Consider the following 27,628-nt stretch of genomic DNA (forward strand, 5'->3'; position numbering starts at 1 on the left):
AGGGCGGTATATAAATCTAAAGTAAAATAAAAATAATAATAATAATAATTTGAGCATTTCTTTTAATCAGGGCAGGGAGTGGCTTCTATTCTGTGCAGGCAGCACTTCCATTTTAAATGCAAAACAAACTCAAATCGGAGACGGGCATCGCACCCAAAGCACTATTTGCCCTTTCAAATGCTGGACCTGGGGAGGGTTTTATGAGAGAGATGCCCTCAGATTCTACACATGAAGGGATAGGGGGGAAAAAAAGATGCTCGCCAATAAGACAAGAATGTTTACAAACTGCCAATATGCAGGGATTTGACCAGGGAGAGACCTGGCATGGAGGAAAATGCACCAAGAGGCATCTGGGCAGGTGCTGGGCATCAAGAAAGGGGACATAAGGGAGCCCCAGCCTCACCCTTGTTGCTTGACCAACCTGCTGCAGTCCCCATGCCAGACACTGGTTCAGTGAAGACCGACTTCCATGGGAGCAGAATTTCTGAAAGCCCAGAGGATTCTCCCATGACAAAAGGCTCAAGGGTGCTTGGGGAACAGGAAGCGGGGCAGCCAATGGGGGGTAGAGGGTGGGGGGCAGGACCAGCCACCCCCGTCCCTTTTTCCCTTCTTTTAAATCCAGTCACTACAATCTCCCCCCCCCCACCTTCCTCCTCCCCATCCCAACACCAGAGAGTAAAGGAAGAGGCCGGTAAAATCAAGGCTGCTTTGGCACTTTTAAGAGCCTTGAAAAGGCTTCTGCTGGAAAGTTGATTTATTTCCCCCCCCCCCCTTCAAGTCAGGTGTGCTTTAGAAGCCACTTGCAAAAGAGAAGCGATAAGGTGCGCGAGAAGAGAGGCTCCCTTGGGAAGAAGCTGCATAGATGCCGTTTCTTCACGCCCGGCTTTTGAGGTGCCGTTGCCCAGAGGTCCAGCAAGCCAACTGGGCTCGGCCAAACGGAGGAAGCAGGGCCGTGTCCAAGATCTGGACCAGCTGGGATCTTCTTTGGGCAGAAGGACGAGTCAGTGGATCACGTGTCCTGCTGGGAAAAGTCGTTTCCTGAGGTCCAGAGACGGTGGGCTACTGGATGGGCTTCGAAATGACCACGGAACAGCTCCAGGAACCTCTGGACACATCGGGCCCAGGCAGAACCCCAAGAAGGGGAAGGGGAGACCGGGGAAGGAGCAGCCTCAGCTGCAGGGAGTGTGGCAGGGCCAGGACGGTCTTTCCGAGGGGCAGACGCTACTTGATGGCGGCCAAAGCAGCTGCCCTCCGCTCCGTGTTCTGGAACAAGGCTCGGATGAGGGTCTTCACCTCGCTGGGGGAGAACTCCGCGGCCAGGGGCCCTTTGCTGCCCGCCCACCTTCGGAGGAGAAAGCAAAGGAGAAAGTTGGGGTTTCAGAAGGCAGAAGGCAAGGGAAGAGAGAAGGGCAAGGCAGTTTTTTAGCACCCCCTCCTACAGTCTGGTTGATTAGGACAGGGGTCTCCAACCTTGGCAACTTTAAGACTTGTGGACTTCAACTCCCAGAATTCCTCAGCCAGCTTTGCTGGGAATTGAAGTCCACAAGTCTTAAAGTTGCCAAGGTTGGAGACCCCTGGATTAGGAGGCCTAAGCGTTGTTGTGGCTTCCCCTGTTCTCATCACGGATCCTCGACCGATTTCTTCCTCCCTTCTCAAGCCGAGCTGCTGTACGAAGGATAACAATTTCTTCTGAAAAACCGAGAGCTCAGAAGAATCCAATATACCAAAGCAGCACGGAACTGTTACCACTTTACTTGTCCAACTGCTTTGCCTAAGATCAGGAGCCAGCAACTATGGCAACTTTACCACCTGTGGACTTCAAATTCCAGGATGGCTGGTCCAGGAATTCTGGGAGTTGAAGTCCACAGGGGGAAAAGTTGCCAGAGCTAGCTGCCCACTCCTGCCCTCGATTAAACTTTCTGACTGGGAGGGGGCCCAGGGCAGATGGAGAAGCCCCACCATCTCTGCTTCCTCTGGGTTGTGATTCTTTCCCCACCCCCCACATGCAACTAGACAGAGGAACAGGTGAGACTCCCACCTGTCCACGATTTCTTGCAGATTGGCCTGCAAGACCAACATGAGCTCCTGGAACATCATCCATCTGGGCACGTAGACTGGCACCTCCTCCTGGAAGTGCCGGTTCTCCTTTTCTTCCGGAAGGGGCACGAAGACCCGGGGCCCCTCGTCCACCACGGTCTTGCACAGGGCATGCAACCGGTCGGCGTTCTCAGCGGAGATGTCCTGCAAGGGAAGAGAGAGTGGCCAAGGGAGGAGGAGGAGAGGATGACCTATCCCCCCCCCCACCCACAAGGCTTTCCAGGGTGGGCTTCTCTTCTGCCCTGTCACTGACAGCCGCGTTCCCGTAGGATCGAATGGATCTGATGAGCCAACACGTCAAGAAGCAGAGCTGGACCTCCAGAAATGCGTCTGTGTGGAGACTCCTTCACTCACTCACACACTCACACATACCGTGTCGTGCTCAGTCCTCACCTCCAGAGCAATGATCCTGCTGATGATTTCCACAAGGGCAGTGTTCAGCAGCGTTCCCATGGCCCGGCAGTAGATGTTGACCGGTAGAACATCCTGCCAGATTTTGCCAAGCCTCTTCAGTTGGTGCAGAACCTGGAAGGAAGTGAAACGGCCCTTTTAGCCTCCGCGAGGAGCAGAAGCGGTCAGGGAGAGAACCGACTGCTTTGTGGGCAGAGCCGGAGAAGCGAATAAATCCTGGAAAGTGGAAGAGCGAGGATGGTAGAACCTCCCCTCCTCTCTCTCGTCAGGCAAGGAGTCAGTGGAAAATCCGTGGAAAAACGAACTGGCAGCAGGTTCAGGAGGAGGTGGTGGGGGTGGAATCTCCAGCTAGACTGGGAGGAGGCGTTAAGCGGGGACCAAGCTTGGAGTCCTTGCGCTGCAGAAAGCAGCAGAGGCCTGATCTCCCCCAGCATCCCTGGAGCCTCATCTAACCGTTCCCAAAGTTAAGAATGCGGTCTCAGTCTGTTAAGACTCTTGTAACATTGGTGAGTACAGGGAGTCCTCAACTTACAACCACAATTGTGTTGTAGACAAAATAACGGACTGGGCAAGCTCTTCAATGCAGGAAAGAGTTTATTTGCGCAAGGTTCAAACAGTCCAAAGACAAGAAAAGGGTCTGAACGCCGATGGTTTTTTCTGGCCATGTATTTATACAGTTTAAAGGCAAAATTATTACAGAGAGTGATGCATTTCACACGTAGAAGCTACCCTTTAATCTATCTCTAGGAAAGACATAACAGCCCTTTTCCCACAGGCTCAGGTTCTCAGCTCCGGAGCTCAAGACATAACAAAAGGAGATAAGAGGCTAGAAGACGCCTCACAAGCAGTAAAGAGGACAGTAAGGGAAACAGTATTTTCTCTCTGAAATCTACATGACATTTGGGGTACAATAAACATTAAACAACAGAATGTATCTGGTTAGGGTCAGTTTGCCCTTTTACAATTCTGTACCTACGTCAAATACCGTTTGTCATCTCAGCACCTTGGCACGGGAGAGGCACTTCTGTCTTGATCAAAGATTTGGATTTCTAATATTTGAGTTTTATCCCAATATCGAATCTTAGCCTGGCTCAATTGAGTCCAAACTTTATGTTGCTAAGTGAGAAATTTGTTAAGTGAGTTTTGCCGGATCAGGCGACTTTTCTCGCCGCGTTCGTTAAGGGAATGACTGCAGTTCATCCATTAGCAACACGCTTGTTAACTGAATTGGGTTTCCCCGTGGACTTTGCTTGTCAGAAGGTCGCAAACGGGGACCCAAGGGGCACTGCGACCTGTCAGCGTCTCACCGCTGGCATAGAGAGGAGAGAGATAAGCCCTGAACTTTTGCCTGCTAAATCCCTTTGAAGCTGGGTCGTCGTGGAAATGAAGGGAGGGGGGACATTCCTGTGAAATGACGAGACAAGAAGTCACTAGAATGACTTGGAAGATAGCCAATGAGAAGCAGATATTTGGGGATCGGAAAGGGAGGGATTGGGGGGCAAAAGGTCAGTCTTGTCCGATTGACAGCCTCTGTTCCTGTACTAACAGTTCCTTTTCCTCCATCCTTGACAAAAAACAGATTGTTTTAGCCAGAGGCTTCAGCAAACAAAAAAACTCTCTCTGTGCTTGTGTGTGTGTGTGTGTGTGTGTGTGTGAGAGAGAGAGAGAGAGAGAGAGAGAGAGAGAGAGAGAGAGAGAGAGAGAGAGAGAGAGAGGCTGTTACGTTCAGGGTCTATTTAGGACCAGTGAGAGACCTGATGGAATCTGGGGGGCTAATTTTCCAGGTTCCGCCGAGTGCCCACCCCGTTCCTGACCTGACGGACAGCTCTGTTGGCTGCAGAGTAGTTGTCCTCATCGTCCAGGTTGGAGAAATTCCTCGAGATGGAGAGTCTCTCCAGAAGCTCCTCCTTTTGAACCCGCATCTGGGCAAGGAAACACTTTGTTCCTGGGGAGAAGAAGAAGTCAATGGCCCGGATTTCAAGGGGGGGGGGAAGAGGAGAGGAGAAAAATCTTGGTAGGGAACCCAACAACCACTCCAGTCATCATCATTATTATTTTGGCAAAACAGGTATTTTACTGCTGGGGAATTTTTATTTTTATAGCTCAGAGAAAAGTAGCTGTCAACCCTGAAAGTTGGCCTAACTGTGGCCATCTTGTAGCCTTTCCTATGAGGGTTTAGTCTTCACATTGCTTCAGGGCTGACACACCCTGGAGTTGAGGGGCAGGGAGGGAGAGGGGTGTAGAGATAGCTGGGGTGGCTGTAGCCAGAATAAGTTCTTTCCCCTGGGAATCAAGGACATTTCTGCAGGTGTTTGGAAGGAGGAGACTGAGGTCACCTAGCAACTGGACTGTATGCTGATTGGATCATATGACTGCTGGGGGGAGGGAAGAGACAAGCTTTTGTTTTAATTAAAACCGGTGGGAACTTAAGAGCTGGTTTTCCACCAAGCTTGTGCCAATATGATATACCGTGTTTCCCCGAAAATAAGACCCTGCCTTATATTTTTTTGAACCCTGAAATAAACGCTTGGCCTTATTGCCATGCGCTGAAAAGCCCGGTTGGGCTTATTATCAGGGGATGTCTTATTTTGGGGGAAACAGGGTATCTAATCTATCTATCTATCTATCTATCTATCATCTATCTATCTATCTATCTATCTATCTATCTATCTATCTATCATCTATATCTATCTATCTGCTATCTCTCTCTCTCTTCTATCTATCAGTTATCTATCTATCTATCTGCTATCTCTCTCTCTCTTCTATCTATCTATCTATCTATCTATCTATCTATCTATCTATCTATCTATCTATCTACCTATCTACCTACCTACCTACCTACCTACCTACCATGTTTCCCTGAAAATAAGACCCCGTCTTATATTTTTTTGAACCCTGAAATAAGCGCTTGGCCTTATTGCCATGCGCTCAAAAGCCTGATTGGGCTTATTATCAGGGGATGTCTTATTTTGGGGGAAAACGGGGTATCTCAATAAAATGTTCTTTGAGGAATATGCCTGCCTCTGAGTTCTTATTGCTGGGGATGTATTACTTGGAACCTTGACAGTAACTTTAGTTTCTTTTCTCTTTTCTTGCACCTTTTCCCATTAGATTTGACTTTTATACATATAAAATTCTCCATATATATTAATTTAGAAAAGAGGGAAGGCCGTTTGCATTCTGGGATGGTTCACCCAGAAATACCCCCCAAAGGACTCTCAACAGAAAAACTTCTGTGAAGTGAGACCCCTCCCCTTTCTGGGAAACAGCCTAAAATCTGAACTGTGTTCACCAGGGATAGACTCAGGAGAAGCAACCAACACGTTTGGTACTGATGAAGTACATTTTAATGAGGAGCCTGGTTTAGCTCAGCAGACAGAAGCACTGTAATTTAACACCAGCTGTCTGCAATTAAAGTAAGATCGAATCTCACCAGGCTCAAGGTCGACTCAGCCTTCCATCCTTTCTAAGGTAGGTAAATTGAGGACCCAGTTTGTGGGGGCAATAAGCTGACTTTGTATAAATATACAGAAGGATGAAGGCTATTGCTTAGCGCACTGTAAGCCCCCCTGAGTCTCCGGAGAAGGGCGGCATATAAATCAAATTTTTTAAAAAAATGCAGTGCTACACTGGGAAACCGTCTAGCTTGAGAGGCAGAGGATCTACTACTCAAACGCCCCACAAAACTCCCAGACTCACCCAGTTTCCTGAACCCGGGCACCAAGTCAACGAAGGTGGCTGTCCCGTCACTCAGCCGACTCCTGAACTGGTGGCCCATGGTCAGGAGGTGATGGGCGATGTACATGCAGTTGTTATGGTGAATGGCAGCCAGCTGGGGAAGTTTCTGAAGGTTTTCCCTGGGGGTGGGGGGGGGGAGGGAGATGAAGAAGAGAGGAGGGTCCTTAGAGAACGTGGGGGGGTCTCCGCACATGTGGTGCCGTTTCCCTCCAGGTTACAACAGTTCACTGAATACGCTTTTGAGAAGTTATAAAGTCCTCCGTGTTTTCAAGCAGGGGTCTCCAACCTTGGCAACTTTTAAGCCTGGCGGACTTCAACTCCCAGAATTCCCCAGCCAGCTTGGGAGTTGAAGTCCGCCAGGCTTAAAAGTTGCCAAGGGTTTTAAAGGGTTAGAAAGTTCTTAGTGCTTTAATGTAACTCCACAAATGTAAAAGGAGAACGCAATAGAGGTAGTCCTCTTCTAATGACCTGTTGCTTAGTGACTGTTTGACCCTTGGACCCTCCCAAAGGCTACTTATGACCCGGTTTTAAGAGTTTGGATGGCTGCACAACCCCGTTTTTTGCCGGTTTCTGGTCTTTGGGGCCACTTTCTGGCAAAAACATCCATAGGAATAAATGGATCTGCTTAACAGCCGTGGCCATGTTCGCTTAATGACCACCGCACAAAAGAAGTCATAAAATCGGGTCTAGTTATGTGACTTATGACTGCCAGGACTTCTGATGGGAAATTCCAGGCTCCGTTACGGTCGTTAAGTCAAGGACAGCCCGTAATTCAACAGGTTAAGTCAGAGCCTAGCACCCCTCTGGCCTGGGCTGATTTCCCCCTCAAGGACGGCCGTCACTCACTTATGATACATGGGCACCACGTCGCAGAAGAGATGGAAGATGTTCCGCACCAGGTAGAAGAGCTGGATGCAGCTGCCAGAGAAGAGGAGAGAGGAACTGCATCACATCTGCTTTTCCAGACCCCAAAAAGGGGGATTTGCCGGCTGTCTTAAGCAAGCCTGGAAGGTCCTCGCTTGAGGAAATGCAGGGCAGCCGGCCTTCACACCCCCAGAAACCCAACACCAAGACGGTTAAGAAGCAAACCATCGATTGTTTTATATATATATATATATATATATATATATATATATATATATATATATATATATATATATATATATATATATATATATATATATTTCTTTTTCTTTTTCATAGGCTTTTATGTGCATATTCTTTCTAGCCAGGTTTTACCTACGTAAGCTAAGATGTTAACTAGGGCTGCAGAACATCTTAGCTTACGTAGGTAAAACCTGGCTAGAAAGAATATGCATATATATATATATGTAGGTCTTTGGTTATTCGGGTTTTCTCCCACGTAAAATTGGAGGTTTCTTGGCAACGTTTCTACGAAGTCTCATTCGTCATCTTCAGGCTGGTGTTCTCATTGCTCCTAGAAGCACGAAGCCGAGAACACCAGCCTGAAGATGACGAATGAGACTTCGTAGAAATGTTGCCAAGAAACCTCCAATTTTACGCGGGAGAAAACCCGAATAACCAAAGACCTACGTACAAACACCCGCGAAAACGGGTCAATATACTTTATATACAATAGTAATAATCATACTACCCGTGTTTCCCTGAAAATAAGACCCTGTCTTATATTTTTTTGAACCCTGAAATAAGAGCTTGGCCTTATTTTCGGGGAGGTCTTATTATTTTGGGGCGCAGAGCAAGATGGGGGCTCCTCTTGCCGTCTTACCTGATTTCCAGCTCTGCGTTTAAATATTTTCGGGGAGGGCTTATTTTCAGGGGGGAGGCTTATCTTAGTGCATGCGCTCAAAAGCCCAATTGGGCTTATTATGAAGGGATGTCTTATTTTCGGGGAAACAGGTTATTTAGATATACATAATCATAATCTTTCAACTTCTAACAATTGTGTATACATTGTAATTATAATATATTCTATTATACGTCAGTATACATAATACTATTTGCCCAATTTCTTTTTTTCCCCTAACTCTTAATAAAATAACCACTATAGTAAGAAACATTCTACATCTATCCATCGTCTCTTGCCCTTTTTAACATTTCAACTCTTATTGAGAGGTGTTGGGACCTCAACTGTGAGCAGCCGTCACTCACCATTGGTCAGAGCTGCCAGAGGCCTCCTGGAGCGTCTGATAGGCCAAAGCCATCAATCTCTGGACCGAGTCGCTGATGCGGCAGGTGGGGAAAGAAAAGGTGTGGCGGCTCAGCTTGGTCTTGTTCTCCAAGTTAGTCACCTGCTTGAGAAGCAGCTCGGGCCCTTCCGGCACCTTGGACTGGTCCCCGGCTCCGGAGGTAGGCAGGGTGGGGAGAGTTACCATAGAGTCTGGGGTGACCTGGGGGAAGGAAAGGAAGGTTCCTTTGGTTTGGTTCCGGGTCAGTTTCTTAAACGTGGAGCCCCCCCCCTCGTCCCCCCGCCCCAAGGAATCAGAATGTTTTGCGGGCAATTTGAGGGCTGGCAGATGCCAAAGGCAGAACTGCAGCTGGTTCTTCTCTCTCCCAATTTCGGTAACTACTGTATTTTTCGGGGTATAAGATACACCGGAGTATAAGATGCACTTTAGATTTTGGGAAGGAAAATAAGAAAAAAGCTGATTGGTGGGTGGATTGGCCTCCCGGAATACCCCCAATCAGCTGTTTCCAGAGGTGAATTTTAGCAACAGGTTCCTTGGTTGTGAGCTCTCTGCCTTGCTTTTCTTTTTACTTTTTTTTTCTGCCTCTGAAACTTCTGAAACTCTGTTTTAGAAAAAACTTTTTTTCCTGCCTCTGAAAGCCTCCGAAACAGAGCTACAGAAAAAAAGCCTCTGAAGCTCTGTTTGGAGGCTTCTTTTTTGAAGCTTCGTTTCTGATGCTTTTTTTCAGCCTCTGAAACCTCCGTTTGAGAAGCTGGGCAGGGCTACATTCGGAGTATAAGACACACCCAGATTTTCACCCTCTTTTTTTGGGGGGGAAAAGGTGCGTCTTATACTTCGAAAAATACAGTACCTGCCACCAGGTAATACACTCTGGAAACAGGTGGGCCAAGTGGATCACTTTGAGAATACTTCTTGCTTAAAACAGATCTTAATTTGACAAGGACTCTCTCTCTCTCACACACACACACACACACAGAGAGAAGCCTGACTTACACACCAAGTACCTTTTCCAAGACAGACGCGAACAAGAGAAAAAGGGTATCCGGTTGCTTTAAGTGAACCAACACCCATGCTCCACTACCTTCACGGTGTTGTGTATTTCTGAGGTCATCAGGTTTCTGGCTGCCACGATGACATCTTGGCATTTCTTGTTGGCAAAATGGCAGTTAACATTGCGGGCATAGGTCAACAGGTCCACGGAATCCTCCGGAAGGAACTTCATGTCCTTTAAGGCTTTTTCGAAGTCTTCTGTTGCGTTAATAACCTGGGGGTGGGATTGGGGGAGGGGGGGAGGCATAGAAAGGAGGTCAGTCCATCACCTGAGATCAGCCAATATACCGTAACTCTGAACGGACACCCAATGAAGTAAGTCGGGACTACCTGTATTAAGAAAAAGCATGTGCTAAAAAGCATAAAATTTCAGAATTTCACTTCGGTCTCCTGGGCAAACCTCCTGCCCCCTCCTCCCTAATTTAAGAAGCAGCCCAGAGAGAGATGGAAGGTGGTCCCAGAGGAAAAAGGTCGCAGCACCCACCTCCGTGTACTGTGCAAGCTGGCTGCTGTTGCTGGGGATGGAGTGCACCAAGCAGTCACAAATGAGGCAGTCGGACATCTTCTTCCAAATCATGTTGCCCAGCACCTCGGCCAAAACGGGCCTGGGGTCGGTCTCCTCCCCTTCCTCTCCCTCGCAACGGCCAAGCGGGGTGTCTGGAGAAGGGAGAATGCTGTGTGTGTCAGCGTTGCAACGCTGGCATAGAAAGAGAGAGCAGAGGACAGTGAAAGATAAACTCTGAAACTTTTGCCTGCAAAATCCCTTTGAAGCTTGGTTGTCGTGGAGATCAGGGGAGGGGGGCACATTCCTGAGAAATGACAGGGAAAAGGAGTCTGAAGAATGACTTGGAAGACAGCCAATGAGAAGCAGAGACTTGGGGGTCGGAAAGGGAGGGATTGGGAGGCAAAAGGTCAGTCTTGTCCACGGAGTCATGATCCGGTGGCTGAGCTCAATTAAAGAAAGTTTTCCTTAAAGATTGGCAGTTTGGATATTCATTTAATTTTGAGACAGTACTGCAGTCTGACACTGTGGTTCCTTCTGCAACCTTCACCCGACGGGGACCCCCTGGGAGCCAATGGGCAATGGGAGCAGAAGCCCCTGGGGTCCGTTTCCTACGGCCCCTGCCTCAAAGGTTTCTCCTAAGCCCAAGCGGGATGAGGACCTTACCCATCAGGTGTTGGTGGAGGACTCGGAACACCGATTTGAGCTTCACAAACACTTCCAAGGGGGACGGATGGCCCAGGCTGGAGCCCACGGACTCAAATTTGAGTGCGACGCCATTGGGTGGCTCTTCCATCGAGAGCCGCAAGGAGGGGCAACAGATCAAAGGCTGGAGGACGTGCTTCAGCAGTAACTGTCCTGGCAAGAGGGAGAGGGAAAGGAAGGGCAGTGAGCAAGGGCTCGAAGGATATGGCAGTGTGGCAGCCCTTTCCCAACGCGGCCTGTGGCCATCTTCTCTTGCCCTGTCCTCGCTCTGCTCAAGGGGAGGGGGGCAATTCCCACAAGAACAGCCTGTGGAGGACGACAAAGAGGGGCCGTGGTGGGGGGGAGAAACAGGCTTCCCTTTGGACCAGACGAAAAGGAATTTTAAAGCACAGCTGCATTATTTTATTTATTTATTTATTTATTTTATTGGTTCGATTTATATGCCACCCTTCTCTGGAGACTCAGTGCAGTTTACAATTTGTTAATAGCCTTCATACTTTTTGTATATACCTGCGCCAAATTTATAACATCTGGGCGCCAAGTCAGAAGCCGAACCTCTTTCGCACTCAGGAAGCTTCTCCTGCTGCTGCTGCCGCCGGAGGAGGAGGAAGGACTTACCAAAATGCTTGAACTTCATCTCCAGTTCCCCCAGGATGGCGAAAGCCTGCAGGACCGTTGAAACTCCTGGGTCTGTGGCCGCATCTTCCGTGGACAGGCACAGGTGCAACTCTGTTTGGGTAGCCGCCTCTAGGCAGCTGAGTTCTAGGGGAAGAGCGGTAGAGCACCAGCCAGGTTACAGCAAACCATGGTTCCAAAGCGGCAAAAGGAGCTGAAAAAACAGCAAGCTGGCCTCTCCCTCCAGTCTCTAGTCATCCCAAGCAAGGAGCTGCGGCACATATCCCCCCCCCCCCCGGCAGTCAATTACCGTATTTTTCAGAGTGTAAGACGCACCTACCTTTTTTGGTGAGGAAAAGAAGAAAAAGAAATCTCCCTCTGCCTCAGAGCAATTTTGCCTCGTTACAACAAACAGCCTGCATTACTTTCATTTTCAGTATAGCTTGATTAGCACAAGGGAAAAAAAATCTGCTCCCAGCAATTTATCTCTTTGCAGCAAGCAGCAGAGCCCTGCGCAAAACAGCTGAGAGCAAACCAGCTGAGTGTCGGGAGGCCGATCCAATCAACTTGTGCTAATGAGGCTGTGCTGAAGCTGAAAGGAGATGTTTTTTCTTGCTGCTTGCTTGCAAGGAGGTAAACTGCTGGGAGGGTGGGGGACGGGGCTACATTCGGTGTATAAGATGCAACTAAATTTTCACCCCCTTTTAGGGGGAGAAAAAAGTGTGTCTTATACTCCGAAAAATACGGTAGTTCCTTTACTTTATTGATTATCCCATGGGCCATATCAAAGTGCAGAGTTCCAAACACACAAATTATTACTAAAATCCAATAAAAACAATTTAAAATGAGATTGCAATAAATACAATAACATATGATAAAATTATACACCTATATCCCCCTGCCCCGCCCCCGGTCTTTAGGCCACCCCAGAAACAGCAAATCAGAATTGCTCAGTGACAGGGTTGGAAATGACTTCAGGGGTCTAGCAACCTTGTTCGCTTTAAGACTTGTGGACTTCAACTCCCAGGATTCCCCAGCCAGCCCCTTGACCCCCTCAGCAGGAACGCCGAGCGGGCCCAACCGAACAGCCTCTTCACCTTGTGTCTGGGGAAGCTTCCACACCACCATTCGCTGCCACTCCTGATCCAAGATATACAGAATGTTTTGGGTCTGTATGGTGAGCTCCCGGCCGAGCGCCTTCAGAATCTTCAGCTCAAAGCCCCGACGGGACTCCATGGTTTTCAGGCTTCTCCGGGCCTGGCAGGACACGGGAAAAGGTTGCATAAGTCACACAAAGACTGCCATGAGCTAAGCCATTCCGCTTTCAAGGAGCCTGGAAGCTACCCGATGTCAGCGCTCCAAGTCCTGCACCCACTGAAAGCAGAACTCTGAGGCAGGTAGATTCCTCGAAGGACCATTTATTGGATATATCACATTGGCACAACTGGTGAAAGCCGACTCTGAAAGTTCCCGCGGCTTTCATCTAATTAAAAAATGAAAGTTCCTCCCCCCACCCCCCACCCCCGGTCATTGGTCACATTGTCCAATAGTGTTGCTGGCCGGCTGCTTGGTTACTTCTCTCCTCCTCTCCCAGCCACCTGTTGGAATGATCTTGGTTCCCACATGACAAACTTTTTGTTTTGACTGCAAAAGCCCAGTTAACTATGTCTTAAATTATCTGGGAGCAGAGTATTTAATATATTTTAATTGGTTTTTAACGTTTGTATTACATGTATTTTTATCTTTCGCTGTTCACTGCCCTGAGTCCCTCGGGAGTAGGGCGGTATATAAATTTAATAAATAAACAAACAAACAAACAAATAAACTATTCCCCCCTACTTGTCTCTGTTACCTTATGGCAACCCTGAAGCCACAAAGACGGCCTCAGCCAGGCCCGCTTCAGGGTTGACACCCAACGAGGGACATAAAGAGGCATCCATCCCCAAGAACTACCTTGTTTAGGTGGCTGGCTGCTGACGTGTACTTCTTCAGTGGCAGCAAGGTACCGAACTGTTTGAGAGCGGTGTCAAACTGAAGGCAAAGGGAGCAGAAAAGGGGAAGGCCGATAACTCAAGAGCCAGCCTCAAATCAAGACGATCCCAAAACAGGCAGGGGAGCTGAGCTTCCCCCTCTGTCTTACCTCCTGAAGCTGCTTCAACACGCTCAGAACGAGCATCTCCCTCTCCAGCTGCTGCTTCAGGTCAGCAAAGTCTGCGATGGCCACGTTGAGGTCTTGCTGGACCTGAGGAAACCCCATTAAATCTCTTTGGTTTACAAAAAAGAACCTCCCTTAGTAGGCAAGGACCCAGTTGTGGGGGCAATTGAGGCAAGGACCCAGTTGTGGGGGCAATAAGCTGACTTTGTATAAATATACAAAAGGATGAAGGCTATTGCTTAGCGCATTGTAAGCCGCCCTGAGTCTCCGGAGAAGGGCGGCATATAAATCAAATTTAAAAAAAAAAAAAAAGGAGATTTCTGCTTGGTTTTAGGAGGCACATACAACGTGACAGTCAGAAAGTCTTAGAGCAGAGGTCTTCAAACTTGGCAGCTTTAAGACTTGTGGACTTCAACTCCCAGAATTCTCCAGCCAGCTATGCTTAGTCTTAAAGCTGCCAAGCTACGCTGGCTGGAGGTGTGAAATCTACACATGTTAAAAGTTGCTAAACTCCCCATGAATGATTAATGGTAGGCTGGTCACCCATGCCATCGGATCTCATTCCAATCTGTCTTATGAATATAAATCGGAATATAATAATTTAATTAGACTACTACCACAGGTGTCCTCTAAGGTTACTTTAAGAGGAACAATCCTGAGATACCAGCTGCCATTCGCAAGAAAATGGAAAAGTGAAATGGAAGGAAGATCTGGAGCTCCGGTCTCCCAACCTTGGCGACTCTAAGACAGAATTCTGGGAGTTGGAAGTCCACAAGTCTTAAAGCTGCCAAGTTTGAAGACCTCTGGGCTAGAGGGAGGGAGGAAAGGAGCACTTCCATACCCTAATTATTTATTCATTCATTCATTCGATTTATATGGCTGCCCATCTCAAAATAATGGCTCTGGCGAATCTATATCTTAAAAAATATAAACAGCAGGAAAAACCAAACACAGCAGCCGGGGTAAAAATACCTTTCTCAGTAACTATGAATACAACGCATGACTGGGCTCAGTACCCCACCCCACCTCTATGGGACTTCTTTAGCCAAGGCAGGTTCCTCCACGGTCCTCACCTCGTTCTCGATCCTGGATCTCAGCTGGTCGATGCCGACCGAGAGCTCCTCCACTTGGCTCTCCAGGTCCTTGGCACTCTGCACGCTGGGCAGGAACTCCACATACCTTTGGTTGATCATGCTGCAAACCTCCTCCTGGAAAGGTGGGGGGGCGGGTGCAGAGGAGGAAGTGACCAGGAGGACACCAAGATTAACATCAGACTATCAATCAAATAAACAATTCCCCCAATGCCAAACAAGCCAACAGTAAAGAGCCCAACCAAAGAACCTCTAAGACCACCCAACTATCACTGATAGGGCAAACTCTTTGAATATAAACTTAGAGCAAACTCCTCTCCTTCGAAGCACTGATGATGTTCCCTACTTGGGCCATGAAACATCTGCAAGAAAACAAGCAAGCTCAGAGAGCATCAAAGATCCCATAGTTGCCCTCCTCCCCACAACTCCCCCTCCTCCTCTCCACAAACCCCACACTCCCTTCTAGCGCTGAGGATACCTACTCTGGGTAATGAGACGCCTGCAAGGAAACCCAACCAGGCTCAGAGAGCACCAAGGACCCCTTAGTCCTTCTCCTTTCCACAAACCCCCCTCCTTACTGGCACTGAAGATGTTCCCTACTTGGGTCACGAGAGGCCTGCAAGGAAACCCAACCAGCTCAGAGAGCAATAAGCACCCCACAGTCATCTTCCGCCTCGTCCCTGCAACCCACTCCCCCTTCTAGCACTGATGATGTTCTCTAGGTGGGTCCTGAGACATATGCAAGGAAACCACCCGACTCAGAAAGCAATAAGGACGCCATAGTCATCTTCCTCCTCCTCCTCCCGCCCTGCAACCCTCCCCTCCCTACTAGCACTGATGATGTTCCCTACTTGGGTCATGAGACGCTTGCAAGGAAACCCAACCAGGCTCAGAGCGCAATAAGAACTCCATAGTCATCTTCCTCCTCCTCTCCTTTCTCATCCTCCTCCTCCTCCTCCCTAGTGCTGATGATAGCTACTCTGGGTAATGAGACGCCTGCAAGGAAACCCAACCAGGCTCAGAGAGCACCAAGGACCCCTTAGTCAGTCCTTCCTTCCTTCCTTCCGTCCTTTTCCTCCTCCTCTTCTCCTTTTCTTCTCCCTCCTCCCCCCCCCTTCTAGCACTGAAGATGTTCCCTACTTGGGTCATGAAACGTCTGCAAGAAAACCACCAAGCTCAGAGAGCACCAAGGACTCCACTTCTCCTCCTCCCCCTCCTCCTCTCCACAATCCCCTACTCCCTTCTAGCACTGATGATGTTCCCTAGTTGGGTCATGAAACGTCTGCAAGAAAACCACCAAACTCAGAGACCACCAAGGAACCCACAATCCTCCTCCTCTTCTTCCCCCCACCTCTCTCTTGTAGCACTGATGATGTTCCCTAGTTGGGCCATGAAACGCCTGCAAGGAAACCCAACCAGGCTCAGAGAGCAATAAGCACCTATTTGCAGTCATCTTGGAGCCTTTAGCCCCGCCCAACACGGCTGCTCCTCCCCCTTTTTTTCCTGCTGCCCCCTCTGGGCCAGAGAGGGGGGAGGAGCTTAGCTGGGCCACGCCCCCTTCGGCGAGGGCGCTCCCCCACCCCACTTCCCCGAGGGGGGCGTGGCCCAGCTAAGCCCCTCCCCCTCTCTGGGCGCTGCTTTTTTTTTTTTTTTTTTTTTTCCCTCCTCCCTCCCCTCCCGCGCACCTTGAGCTCCTCAGCCCGGCTGGAGAGGCGGGCGAGGCGGCCGCTCAGGCCCTCCTTCTCCGGGCGCCCCGAGCAGGCCAGCACGGCCTCCACCAGCGACGAGCCGCGCGCCGCCATTCCGCCGCCCGTCGCGCCGCGCGGGGCCTGACGGGAAAGCGCCGCGCCTCTCCCGCCCAGCGCCGCCGACTACCGTTCCCGGCGTGCCTTTCGCCGGCCATTTTTTTTTTCTCTCTCTCTCTCTCCCCCCTCCCACGTTTACCATAGAGCCGCTCTGGGGATAGAGAAGGCCTGTTTATTGGCCTTTCCCCCGCCCAATCGTGGCGCTGGCTCTCCGGCTTGGGACCACAAAGGTGAAGGCCTAGAGGGGCTTGGGAGGTAGGTCTTGGGTTGTTGCACCCCTGCAGGTGGAGGGTGGAACAGAGAGATCTTCATTCTCTTGTTTTCTGTGCATGATGCGTGTCTGGGAATATAAACACGGGGCATGCGGAGATCAAGCAATGATTGTGCACTGACAATAAAGATTTGAAGGGGGGAAAAAAAGAGAGATACACATGAGCAGACATCTGTACGTGCAGAGGCCCCTTCCTCCAGCTTCAGGATAGTGTTGGACTACAGTTCCCACAATATTGGGGATTATGGTTTTTGCAGTCCAGCAGCTCTGGAGAGCCCCAGACTAGGGAGAGCAATATTCCTATTTGCAGCCCCAAAAGCTTTGGGGTTGTTCTTTTTTTTTTTTTGGAGAGTGGAATTAAAATGGGTCCCACTGGAAAAGAATCAGACTCCTTGCTTGTCTGAAGGTCACAAAAAAGGGATCGCGTGACCCTCGGATGCTGCAACGGTCATAAATGTGAGTCGGTTGCCAAGCCGTGATCTGAATTTTGATCACGGGGCTGCTGCAATGGCCGTAAGTGTGGAAAACGGTCATAAGTCGCTTTTTTAAAAATGCAGTTGCAAGTTTAGATGGTCGCTAAATGAACTGTTGTAAGTCGAGAGCTACCTGCACCCTTTAACACCCTGCACATCAACTGTTTCAACTCCTACCCTCAAAACGACGCTATAGAGCACTGCACACAACAACAACTAGACACAAGGACAGTTTTTTCCCCGAACACCATCACTCTGCTAAATGGATAATTCCCAAAACACTGTCAAATTATTTACTAAGACTATTAGTATTCTTCTCATCCTTCGTGTTACCTATATCCTTCCACTAATGACTATAACCTCATTGCTTGTATCTTTATGATTTATATTATTTTATTTAGTTTCCTAGTATGATTTTGATTACTTATTTAGTATCCTATGACTATCACTAAGTGCTGTAGCTTATGATTTACGATGAATGCATTTTTTTATGTACACTGAGAGCTTATGCACCGAATACAAATTCCTTGTGTGTCCAATCACACTTGGCCAATAAAGAATTCTGATTCTATTCTATTCTATTCTATTCTATTCTATTCTATTCTATTCTATTCTATTCTATTCTATTCTATTCTATTCTATTCTATTCTATTCTATTCTATTCTATTCTATTCTATTCTATTCTATTCTATTCTTATTCTATTCTACTCTACTCTCTACTCTATACCCCATTCGCATTCCTATCTCTACTCTACTCTACTCTACTCTACTCTATACTCTACCCTGTTCCCATTCCCATCTCTACTCTACTCTACTCTACTCTACTCTACTCTATACTCTAGCCCGTTCTCATTCCCATTCCCATTCCCTACTCTACTCTACTCTATACTAGTCTAGCCCATTCCCATTCCCATTCCCTACTCTACTCTATACTCTAGTCCATTCCCATTCCCTACTCTACTCTACTCTACTCTACTCTATACTCTACCCTGTTCCCATTCCCATTCCCATCTCTACTCTACTCTACTCTACTCTATACTCTAGCCCGTTCTCATTCCCATTCCCATTCCCTACTCTACTCTACTCTATACTAGTCTAGCCCACTCCCATTCCCATTCCCTACTCTACTCTATACTCTAGTCCATTCTCATTCCCATTCCCTACTCTACTCTACTCTGTACTCTAATCCATTCCCATTCCCATTCCCATTCCCTACTCTACTCTACTCTACTCTACTCTATTCTCATTGACCAAGGCAATGTCTCCAGCCATCTCAGGATGCTCATCGCTGAGCTATGGAGCCACGGAGCACTGCAGGCAGGGAGACCCAGTAAGACATGCCTCAATGGGTAGCAATTGACTAAGAGACGCAACACAAGAGACACACTCTGTGGCTTCAGAGTGCTGTGCAAGAAGGAACTTTATTGCTTCCCGGGGGTCCTTTCCCCTTCCAGATAGCCTTGTGGGCAAAAGAAAAGCTGGCTTAGAATAATCACACACGGACCCTGCAAACAAGTACAGAAGGAGAGTTCGGGAACTAAAGGCATCAGTTCGGCAAAACATAAATAAATAAAACAAAGGTAGCAGGCCCTGGTGGGCCGGTGGAGAAAGGGGATGGGGGCAATACCCACCGTGAGAGTTCCTATGGCACCATAAAAGATGAAAAACATTCATTTCCGCGGCCAGGCCAGTGGCTTGCCATGCTGCAGCGCCAGGTACGTACAAAATGTGGGGCACAGCAAAGAGGAGGAGGACCGAACACAGGCGCAAGGATTTTTTTCCCGGTGGCAAAACAAACAAACACGTTTCAAATAACCGTTCCACAACGTTGGACAAGGACAGGCATGCCTACAAAAGTAGTTCAACCTTTTGTTTTTGTTTTTGTTTAAAAAGGGCAACAGGTTCCCCGTGTGTAATCTCTGCTTGCAGAAACCAGAGTTCCTAGACAATCCCTTGGGAGTGCAACACGGACTCTGGCATGGTTCCAGCTCCGAGTGGGAAGGGCGTTGATTGGAGGACTAATCCAAAGACATGACCAGTTCAGTTGGGAGTTTTGTGATCCCAAATGGCGCCCAAACAAGACGATGCGCTGCTTTCCATTCGATTCCGCCGTGGATTGCCACACAGCCGCACGACGAGGCAGCGGTGCGCGGCTGTTTCTTTTCCTCCTTGTGGGTTCACAGACGCTTCAGAAAGCTGGTTCGAATGGCTTAGAGCCTAGTACTGTGATTGCGGTATTCATTGTTCCTCTTCTCCTCCGTGAAGTTGGAGAAGCTCTCCTCGTTGGGGCAGCCCCCTCGTTGGGCTTCATGGTTGGGCTCTACCGAACAGCAAGGCTGAGCCAGATGATCCCAGTAGAAGTTCAGCGTTGATTGCTCCTGATTCTCCAACTCCTTCAGGTCGTAGATCTCGCGCGCGCTCAGCAGCGGCGTCTGCACCTCAAAAGTCCTCTCGAATTTGGTGTAGTCTACGTGGAAGGCACCTTTTTCCAGGGTCATGCAGGGCTCAAAACGGTGGCCCCAGAGGATTTCGTTCTCGATGTACGATGTCCTGGCTTGACACGTCATTCCTGAAATAAGAGAATGTGAAAAGACAAACTACGGCTGGGAGGTATCGAACAAATTCAACATTCGTAGTGTAGGAAGCCGAGGGAGGAGGAGACAAACGTGTTATCAGTCTGGCATCCCTTCCCACCCACAAAGGATCATAATCCAGCCCACCTTGAATTCCATTCACTCTTATTTACCGCCAATTGGCTCTGAACGTTAGTAGTTCAGATTCTTGTAGGGAACTTAAGCTTGCAAACAAACCTTTATATGCATTTGAGCTGGGGTTTGACAGATGATTAACGTTAGTGGACTTCCCTTTGTGATCTAATAACTCACATTCTGCTCAGAAATTTTAATGAATCCAGTCCAGCGCTACAGCCCCTCACCTCCTGATGAGTTTCCAAACACAATTCAAATCTGCTTATATTTGGAGTCTTACATGACATATTTCCCCTCCTCTCATCCTGGCTGAAGAATGCCATGACGGGGAAAATCCCCAGTCCCCCAAAGGGTGTTTTGTTTGGTCTGCCCTCAGCGTCTTGGAAAAGAAACCAGGTGCTTGTGGGTTATGCAATGCCCTCGAGGTAAAGAAATCTTGGCTTAGTACAATATGTAACACTTGCGTAAAGATTGGGGGGGTGGGGGGGGGTGGCGGCAACTGTATTATGCATGGATTGGGTGCAACAATGGGGAATTAAGAAACGGCACCAGAGTTGCACCTAAAATCAACATGGACTCTGGAAAGAGTGCAGAGAAGAGGAACAAAAATGATTAGGGGGTTGGAGGCTAAAATATGAAGAACGGTTGCAGGAATTGGGGATGTTTAGTTTAATGAAAAGAAGGACTAAGGGTGACATGATAGCAGTGTTCCAATATTGGAGCAGCTGCCACAAAGAAGAGGGAGTCAAACTATTCTCCAAAGCACCTGAGGACAGGACAAGAAGCGACGGATGGAAACTAATCAAGGAGAGAAGCAACCTAGAACTAAGGAGGAATTTCTTGGCAGTCAGAACAATTAACCAGTGGAACCACTTGCCACCAGAAGCTGTGGATGTTCTATCAATGGAGGCTTTTAAGAAGAGACGGGACAACCATTTGTGTGAAATGGTATAGTTTTTCCTGCCTGAGCAGCGGATTGGAGTAGAAGACCTCCAAAGTCCCTTCCAACTCCCTTATTCTGTTACTCCGTTCTGTTATTCAACATCTGGATTCCCTGAGGTTTCACATAGTACAAAGGCAGCTCTGAAACTTTAGAAACGTGACAGGCACGACAGGCTCCCCAATCACACGTCACACCTGAGACTACAGCCTACAAAGTCTTTCCTACAGGAGGCTGCTGTGCGACGACGCACTCACCTGTGGCTTCCACAATGCCTTCCAGGATTATGATGATTTCAAACTGCTCCCTCTTCAGCGCCTCTGCAGACATCTCCCAGAAAGGGCTGACTTCGTTGATGATGTGGCAAATGACCTGCGGCTCCACCAGGAAGAGGCGGTCCTCCCCCGTGCCGTAGCCCAGATTCAGTTCGGATTGGTCGAGCGGGATGAACTCCCCTTCCTTGGTTTGCCTGGATTTAATGAGTTTGGCCCTGATTTTCGCGTCCACCATGTGGCTGTCCCGAAGGTCTCCGATGCGGAACATGAGACAAAGCTTCTCATCCCGGCTGGAGATGACGCACGTCTTGCTGAAGATTAAGGTCTGGGCACGCTTCTTGGGTCTGGAGATCTTGACGAACATGCACCCAACCATGAGGGCGTCGATCATGGAGCCGATGATGGACTGGGCCATCAACAAGAGGACCCCCTCAGAGCAGTTGGCAGTCACAATGCGGGATCCGTAGCCGATGGTCCGTTGACTTTCCACCGAGAAGAGCAAGGCGGAGATGAAGTTGTCGATGTTCTCGATGCAAGACTTCCACTCGACGTCCCCGATGTGGTTGATGTCGTCTCGTATCCAGGCATCCGTGTAATAAATGATGCCAAAGACCACCCAGGTGACGATGTAACACATGCTGAAGAGGAAGAGGAACCAGCGATACTTGAGGTCCACGATGGTGGTGAAAATGTCCGAGAGGAACCTCTTCTTCTCCTGAATGTTGCCTAGGCTGACCTTACATTTCCCGACTTTGGTGACGTAACGTTGCCTCTCGTGTTTATTCCTCCCCACAAACTGTCGGTCGTCTTCGATGAGTTTGCAGAGTTTGCTCTGCCCTTTCTCCGAGGTGGGCATCGAGATGACGCTGCGGGTGAGGATCTTGTTCCGGGAAGAGTTGACGATGTTGGGCACGCTGAAAGCATGCTGGGGGTAGAGTTGGGCATTGAACTCCCGCAGGAGAGAAGGGGGCAGGGGGTCGGTCCTGGAGGGCCAGCAATATTTAGGCAGCTTGTCTGTGCTGTTGGAGAAAGGAGGCTGGTGCTTGGGAGGCCCAGCCGCACTGAAACTGGCCTGCTCCACCATGCTGAGTCTCTTCTGCAGAAGGACCGACCGGACGTTGGGGACAGGCGCACTGCAAAGTACGGGGTGGTAGTTACAAGACACGGCGCTTCGGTTTGCGCTCATGGTTGTGGCTCGCGGGTGGTGCTTCTCCAAAGGTGTCGTCATTTCAGCCTGGGGGGGGGGAGGGGAGAAAAACCAAAGGACAGGTAGTCCTCGAGTTACGACCCCAATTGTGCCCAAAAGTTTTTCGCTAAAGCACAAATCCTCATTCGTTTCAGTTTAAGAAAAACGGCCCATTCCTTCTTGCTGACTAGGCATTGGTCAAACATCTGAACTTCCCTGCAGTTCTGCCTTAACCTCAGCAACTTTAAGATGTGTAGATTTCAACTCCCAGAATTCCCCGGCCAGTATGAGAGGTGTGAAGTCTACACAAAAGTTGCCAAGGTTCTGAAACTCTCCATGAATGTATAAATCAGAGAAACGGTGGGCTGGTCACCCATGCCATCGGATCTCATTCCAACCTGCCTTATGAATATAAATCGGAATATAATAATTTAATTAGACTACTACTACAGGTGTCCTCTAAGGTTACTTTAAGAGGGACAATCCTGAGATACCAGTTGTCATTCGCGAGAAAATGGAAAAGTGAAATGGAAGGAAGATCTGGAGCTCTGGTCTCCCAACCTTGGCGACTCAAAGACTCTAAGACAGACTTCTGGGAGTTGGAAGTCCACAAGTCTTAAAGTCACCATGGTTGAAGATTCCTGATCTAGAATCACTCTGGAGACTTTAGAGCAGGGGTCAGCAACCTGCGGCTCTGGAGCCGCATGCAGCTCTTTCACCCCTCTGCTGCGGCTCCCCGACACTCAAAATATGCGTCACAACCGCCAATGTGCGACACCCGCTGGCACGCAATTTATTGAGCTTTTCAATCCCCGGTAGGCCAACCATGGATAAATCCAAGAAAAGTTTCAGAAGAAAACAGAATGTTTAATTCAACTACATATGCTAGTTTTGTGGCCGCTCAAGAAATAGTCAGGCACGGGAAGGGTTTTGTGGCTCCCGGTGTTTTCTTTTCTGTGGGAAACGGGTCCAAGTGGCTCTTTGAGTTTTTAAGGTTGCCGACCCCTGCTCTAGAGGCACCTAGCAACATCATTCAGAGCACCTACCTTTGGAGAAGAGATCCCATGGCTGTCTGTTTCTGTGGGAGGCCGTGGAAGATAAGCCAACATGTACTTTGCGGTGGGGATCTTAGCTGGAGGGATGGAATTCCTGCGGACCATGGATTTATCATATTTCAGCGGCTCTTCTCCGATATCGCCGTAAATGTAGGGGTTATTTTCGAGTTGCAATTCTATGTTGCTCCTACAATTAGGAAGCACCATGGCTACTTGAGACCAAAAGCTGGTCTAATCCCAAACATCATGTTTCCTCCAAGGAGGGAGCCTTTCAGAGAAGATGGGAAAAAGAATAAGCCATGATTTGGGTAGCAAGGAAGAGAAAATGGCCGTTTGAATAGAGGAGATTCTAGTTCATTCCCTTTTTCAGGCACCAATCAAGTTGTCTTAATTCAAATTTTTGAATCCAAATTTATGATTCTTTACTCAGAGATCAGGCTTAAAACTATTCAAACATTTCAGGGTTCGGTTTTATCGATTATATAGGTTGATATAAAGAAAGTGAGAAGGATATAAAACAAACCAGAGATGGATGAACGAAGAACCTAAGTAAATAAAGCATTAAAATGGGACAGAATAAATTTGAATTTTTTTTAAAAAAAAAATCAGTTCTAACTCTCTTATCAATGCCCCCAAAGGGTAGCTGGGGGATGTGAAACTTTCACTATAGCAACAAAAATTCTCATCTGCAAAAGCTACACAGAGTTTTAAAGCCTTCCTGGTAATTAGGACGTTTCTATCATTCGCTTCTCCAATTTTGACAACTATTGCGGACTGATGGATTTGTAGGGCCTCAGCCACTGTGTACAATAATTAAGTAGTGCATCAACATCTCGAGGAATACTGATTCCACAGGCTTGACCTGTTGAACTATCAAGAGCACCAATACTGATGAACAAATAATAAAGTAGTATTGTCCTACTGCTGTAGAAGATAGAGAAGAAAGTTCAAGTTGAATGAAATGGACCTGGAGATCAACGTTCAAATACACCCTTGCAAGCCAAGAGCTTTTGCAAGCCTGATACCCCAATTTTATCCCAGAAGCACCATCTAAAATAAGAGTGCTAAATACTCGTCTTTTGAGGCAGATTAGGACATCAATCCGGATAACTATCCGCTCACCTACAGAACAAGAAGTTAGCCGCGGAGAAGCATATAGCTGTAATGTAGCCTCCTTATTTCTGGGCCTACCTCGCTGGGGTAGCAGGGATTCCTCCCCAGACCGAAAGAGACTGGATCCTAAGCAGTCCAAGAGCCTTGATAGTACAGTGGTCTAAGCACCCTGTTATTAACACAGCTGCCTGCAATTTACTGCTGGTTCAAATCTCTCCAAGGCTCAAGGTTGACTCAGCCTTCCATCCTTTCTAAGGTAGGTGAAATGAGGACCCAGTTTGTGGGGGCAATAAGCTGACTTTGTATAAATATACAAAAGTATGAAGGCTATTGCTTAACGCATTGTAAGCCGCCCTGAGTCTCCGGAGAAGGGCGGCATATAAATCAAATTAAAAAAAAAAAAAATCTGGGAAGAACATGAAGTTTCCCTCCCTAGTTTTAACTGATTGTTTGCTACAGTTTGGCTGTGCGTGTCCAAAGTTGCGTTGGACTGTCGACGGGTTAAAATGATGGCCTTAAAATCTTGGCTGTTTGCTCACACTGGGTGAGAGCATGGGAAGACTGATTTTATATAACATCCCCCCCTTGCATTTTATTGAGTTGTGTACTCTGTTTGTCCAGCAGCCCATCTCAAACCAGTGACAGTGAGTGACAGTGAAGAGCAGATGGCAAAACCAATTTCAGGCCGGAAGAGCAATTCACAGATGGCAAAGGCAGGAGATTCTCAGCTTTCTTCCTCTGGATTTAGAGCCCTCTGGGCATGTGCCAGGTGAAGACGTGGGGCCAGGATCTCTCTTCACGGGGGGACGGAGTCATCCAGCAGTCAGGCGGACACACAAATGTCTCTTTTTTTGCACCTTTTTTCTTTCCATACCCTGCCATCCTTTGGATTTGTTTGGGGGAGAGAGCTTTCTTGGGAGGAAGCCCCCTCCCTCCCCAAAAAACCCCCAAAGCAAAACAATTTGAGAATAGGAAATAACAGATTGCGGTTTTATGAACTCCACCTGCAGGAGCTGGGACGATACGGCTGCTTTGGCTACACGCAGGGAATCGTACCATACCGAGGGCCTGGAATTTTGGAAGGTTCTGGGACGATGCCCAGGCTAGCCTTCCCCGTCGGGGTTGCGTCCATTGTACTGGGACGGCAACTGTCAGAACTGCCAGATGAGATAATTCTGGGAAATGATTGTGCCAATAGAGTCAGGGGGCTTCAGATGGGGCAGAGCTAAGACAAACCCTCCCCAAGTCAACTCTGTATTTCGCACCAGCTGAAGTTTTAGGAGATCCCTCAAGGGCATCATGGACGAAGGTGGAAGGCAATGGCAGGAACGGCCATTTTGGGCTGAGGAGAAGGCAACCTTGGAGGAGTCAAAGCTCGGCTTCCAGAGGTATCCCCAACCAACGAGTAACTGGGGAATAAATGGAGATCATGGGAGAGGGGTAAATGGCGGAGAGACCCTCCTTCTTGACTAAAGCAACTGAAGGACCCACTACCACAAATACAAGGAATTGCCAGGGGAATCCTAGACTGGAAGAATCTGTCTTCGGAAGAAGGACCCAAAGAGATCTCTTTAGCCCAAACTGGTCCTAAATTGAAAGGAATCAGGAAGCAAGATCTCATATATTAATTTACACACCGAAGAACGGCCCCTTCGGTCCATAATCTCTATTCTAGACATGGCTGATGTTGAATGGTGCACCTACCTCATATTTGCTGCAGGATGTGATCTGAGGCCAGGTCAGGGAGCTCCAAAGTTACGGGGAAGCCTCTTGTTCTGCAGAAATCTGTCCGGCTGGTCCTTCTTGAGCCCTCCAGCTGTGCTCAAGAGCAGAGGTTCAATTTAAGCCGCATCCTTCTCCCAGAAAGGTTTCCATCCATCCTGGAAGGGCGAGCCATCTCCGTCTCCCACTCGGAGCCTTCAACATTCACAGAAGTGAGGAAGGGAGCCAGAAAACTGCCTTTCAATTCAGCCTTGCAAGGAGAAGGTCATCAGTTAATCCGCTTCAATGACATGCAGAATTATCTCAAGATGATTTAATCAGAGGAGGAGGAGGAGGAAGAGGAGGAGGAATAACGCTGGGTGGGAGACTCGAGTGCCCATAGGGTTAATCTGCCAGCACTTCCGTCCTGGCGAGAAATGTCCATGGGCAAAAGAACCCATTTCTGCCCAGGCTTTGCAAGAGATGATGACATCTGTGGGACACAGAAAAATGCTAAGACTTCATGAGAATGACTGCCTACAGGAAAGGAAACACCGGGAATAATAATAGTAATAATAATAAATAAATATATATATACACAAAGAGAGCTCAAGAGGAAAACTGGATTTCACCCTGAGTTTCATCTCCTCCACCTGGAAAATTCCTGAAAAACTCCTGGGGAGAGATTAAAAGTCTAATTTTACACCTCCACCTACCTATAAAGGCATTTAAGGAGACGCACACCCAGGCAAGGCTAGGCAGAGGAAAAACCAGTTAACCGAAACGCTGGAGCCTAATCCCCAGGAGGAGTTCCAGGGAGAACGTTTGAATGACAAAACCATGAAGTGGTGAAAACTTGGGTGAAAGACACGGCAGGCTTAAGGAGTCCCGTGGGGCTCCCCGTGACTTTTGTTTCTCACCCAGGACCGTTTCACAACTTCTTGCAGGCTTGAAGTGAAGTGGGTTGAAAAGACACATCCCAAGCCAGCATCCAGGTATGAACACGGTTGCAATTTGCGAAGGCCTCGTTGTCCTCGCTCGACCAATTTTTCCTGCTAAACTCTTAAAACAAGCAAATCAAACAGAATCCCCATCTTCCTCTCCAATGTCACCAGCTTCTGAACCTCAACTTTCTAGGGGTATTCCCTGGTCTTACAAGGATACTTCACAGGAAGGAACTTCTCCTCAGAGGGGTTAAGAGGATCCATCAGAAATAAAGTGAAGTTTCAATTCTGTCGAAATTAATATTTGGGGAGAGGAGAAGACACCTGGATGGTAGGAGCTGAAGTCTACACGTCTTAAGAGTTGCTGAGAAACTCTGTTCTAGAGATTCCTTGACTTGCCTGGATATGAAATGGAGCAGTGTTTTCCTTTTTTACATTTTTATTTCTATTATATAAAATATAAAATACAAAAAAGAAGAAGAAAAGGAAATAGGAAATTAAGCGAGGGAAAGGGAACAGGGAAAGGAGGGGGGGTGAAATACAAGGGGAAAGAGAAAAAGAAAGAAAAGAGGACATTGACTTCCAACGAGTACAGTACAAGATAAACACCCTCCAGCCTCAACTT

General features: G+C 48.2%; 2 protein-coding genes across 2 annotated transcripts; both read right to left on the reverse strand.

The window, feature by feature from the left end:
* Positions 1-704: 704 nt before the first annotated feature.
* ZW10 (zw10 kinetochore protein) lies at positions 705-16,400 on the reverse strand. Its single transcript, XM_060695021.2, has 16 exons — positions 16,218-16,400; positions 14,515-14,649; positions 13,427-13,528; positions 13,240-13,317; positions 12,384-12,543; positions 11,290-11,433; positions 10,633-10,824; positions 9,949-10,121; positions 9,496-9,678; positions 8,377-8,615; positions 7,093-7,164; positions 6,208-6,365; positions 4,323-4,453; positions 2,491-2,622; positions 2,039-2,241; positions 705-1,342 (listed from the first exon to the last, which is right to left on the reverse strand). Exons 1-16 carry the CDS (start codon positions 16,332-16,334, stop codon positions 1,222-1,224), a joined length of 2,340 nt encoding a protein of 779 aa, XP_060551004.2. The 5' UTR covers positions 16,335-16,400; the 3' UTR covers positions 705-1,221.
* A 2,083-nt stretch (positions 16,401-18,483) lies between these two features.
* Positions 18,484-26,596, reverse strand: LOC117670232 (G protein-activated inward rectifier potassium channel 4-like). The gene is made up of 4 exons (XM_034425240.3): positions 26,063-26,596; positions 23,237-23,513; positions 20,987-22,238; positions 18,484-19,650 (listed from the first exon to the last, which is right to left on the reverse strand). The coding sequence occupies exons 2-4, from the start codon at positions 23,450-23,452 to the stop codon at positions 19,292-19,294; spliced, it is 1,827 nt and encodes a 608-aa protein (XP_034281131.2). The 5' UTR covers positions 23,453-23,513; positions 26,063-26,596; the 3' UTR covers positions 18,484-19,291.
* Positions 26,597-27,628: the final 1,032 nt, after the last annotated feature.

This window comes from Pantherophis guttatus, chromosome 9 (genome assembly GCF_059756535.1).
Source record: "Pantherophis guttatus breed Tessera chromosome 9, ASM5975653v1, whole genome shotgun sequence".
Classification (NCBI taxonomy): domain Eukaryota; kingdom Metazoa; phylum Chordata; class Lepidosauria; order Squamata; family Colubridae; genus Pantherophis; species Pantherophis guttatus.

What these genes read in the sequence shown, in the direction of transcription:
- ZW10 (XM_060695021.2), bottom strand. Translation starts at nt 16,334, where the DNA reads ATGGCGGCGCGCGGCTCGTCGCTGGTGGAGGCCGTGCTGGCCTGCTCG. An exon ending in GCCCGGGTTCAGGAAACTGG is followed by an intron (nt 4,454 to 6,207) that starts GTGAGTCTGGGA and finishes TCTTCTCCCCAG; the next exon opens with GAACAAAGTGTTTCCTTGCC. An exon ending in GCAGGATCATTGCTCTGGAG is followed by an intron (nt 2,242 to 2,490) that starts GTGAGGACTGAG and finishes CTTCCCTTGCAG; the next exon opens with GACATCTCCGCTGAGAACGC.
- LOC117670232 (XM_034425240.3), bottom strand. Translation starts at nt 23,452, where the DNA reads ATGGTGCTTCCTAATTGTAGGAGCAACATAGAATTGCAACTCGAAAAT. An exon ending in ATGGGATCTCTTCTCCAAAG is followed by an intron (nt 22,239 to 23,236) that starts GTAGGTGCTCTG and finishes CCCCCCCCCCAG; the next exon opens with GCTGAAATGACGACACCTTT. An exon ending in AGGCATTGTGGAAGCCACAG is followed by an intron (nt 19,651 to 20,986) that starts GTGAGTGCGTCG and finishes CTCTTATTTCAG; the next exon opens with GAATGACGTGTCAAGCCAGG.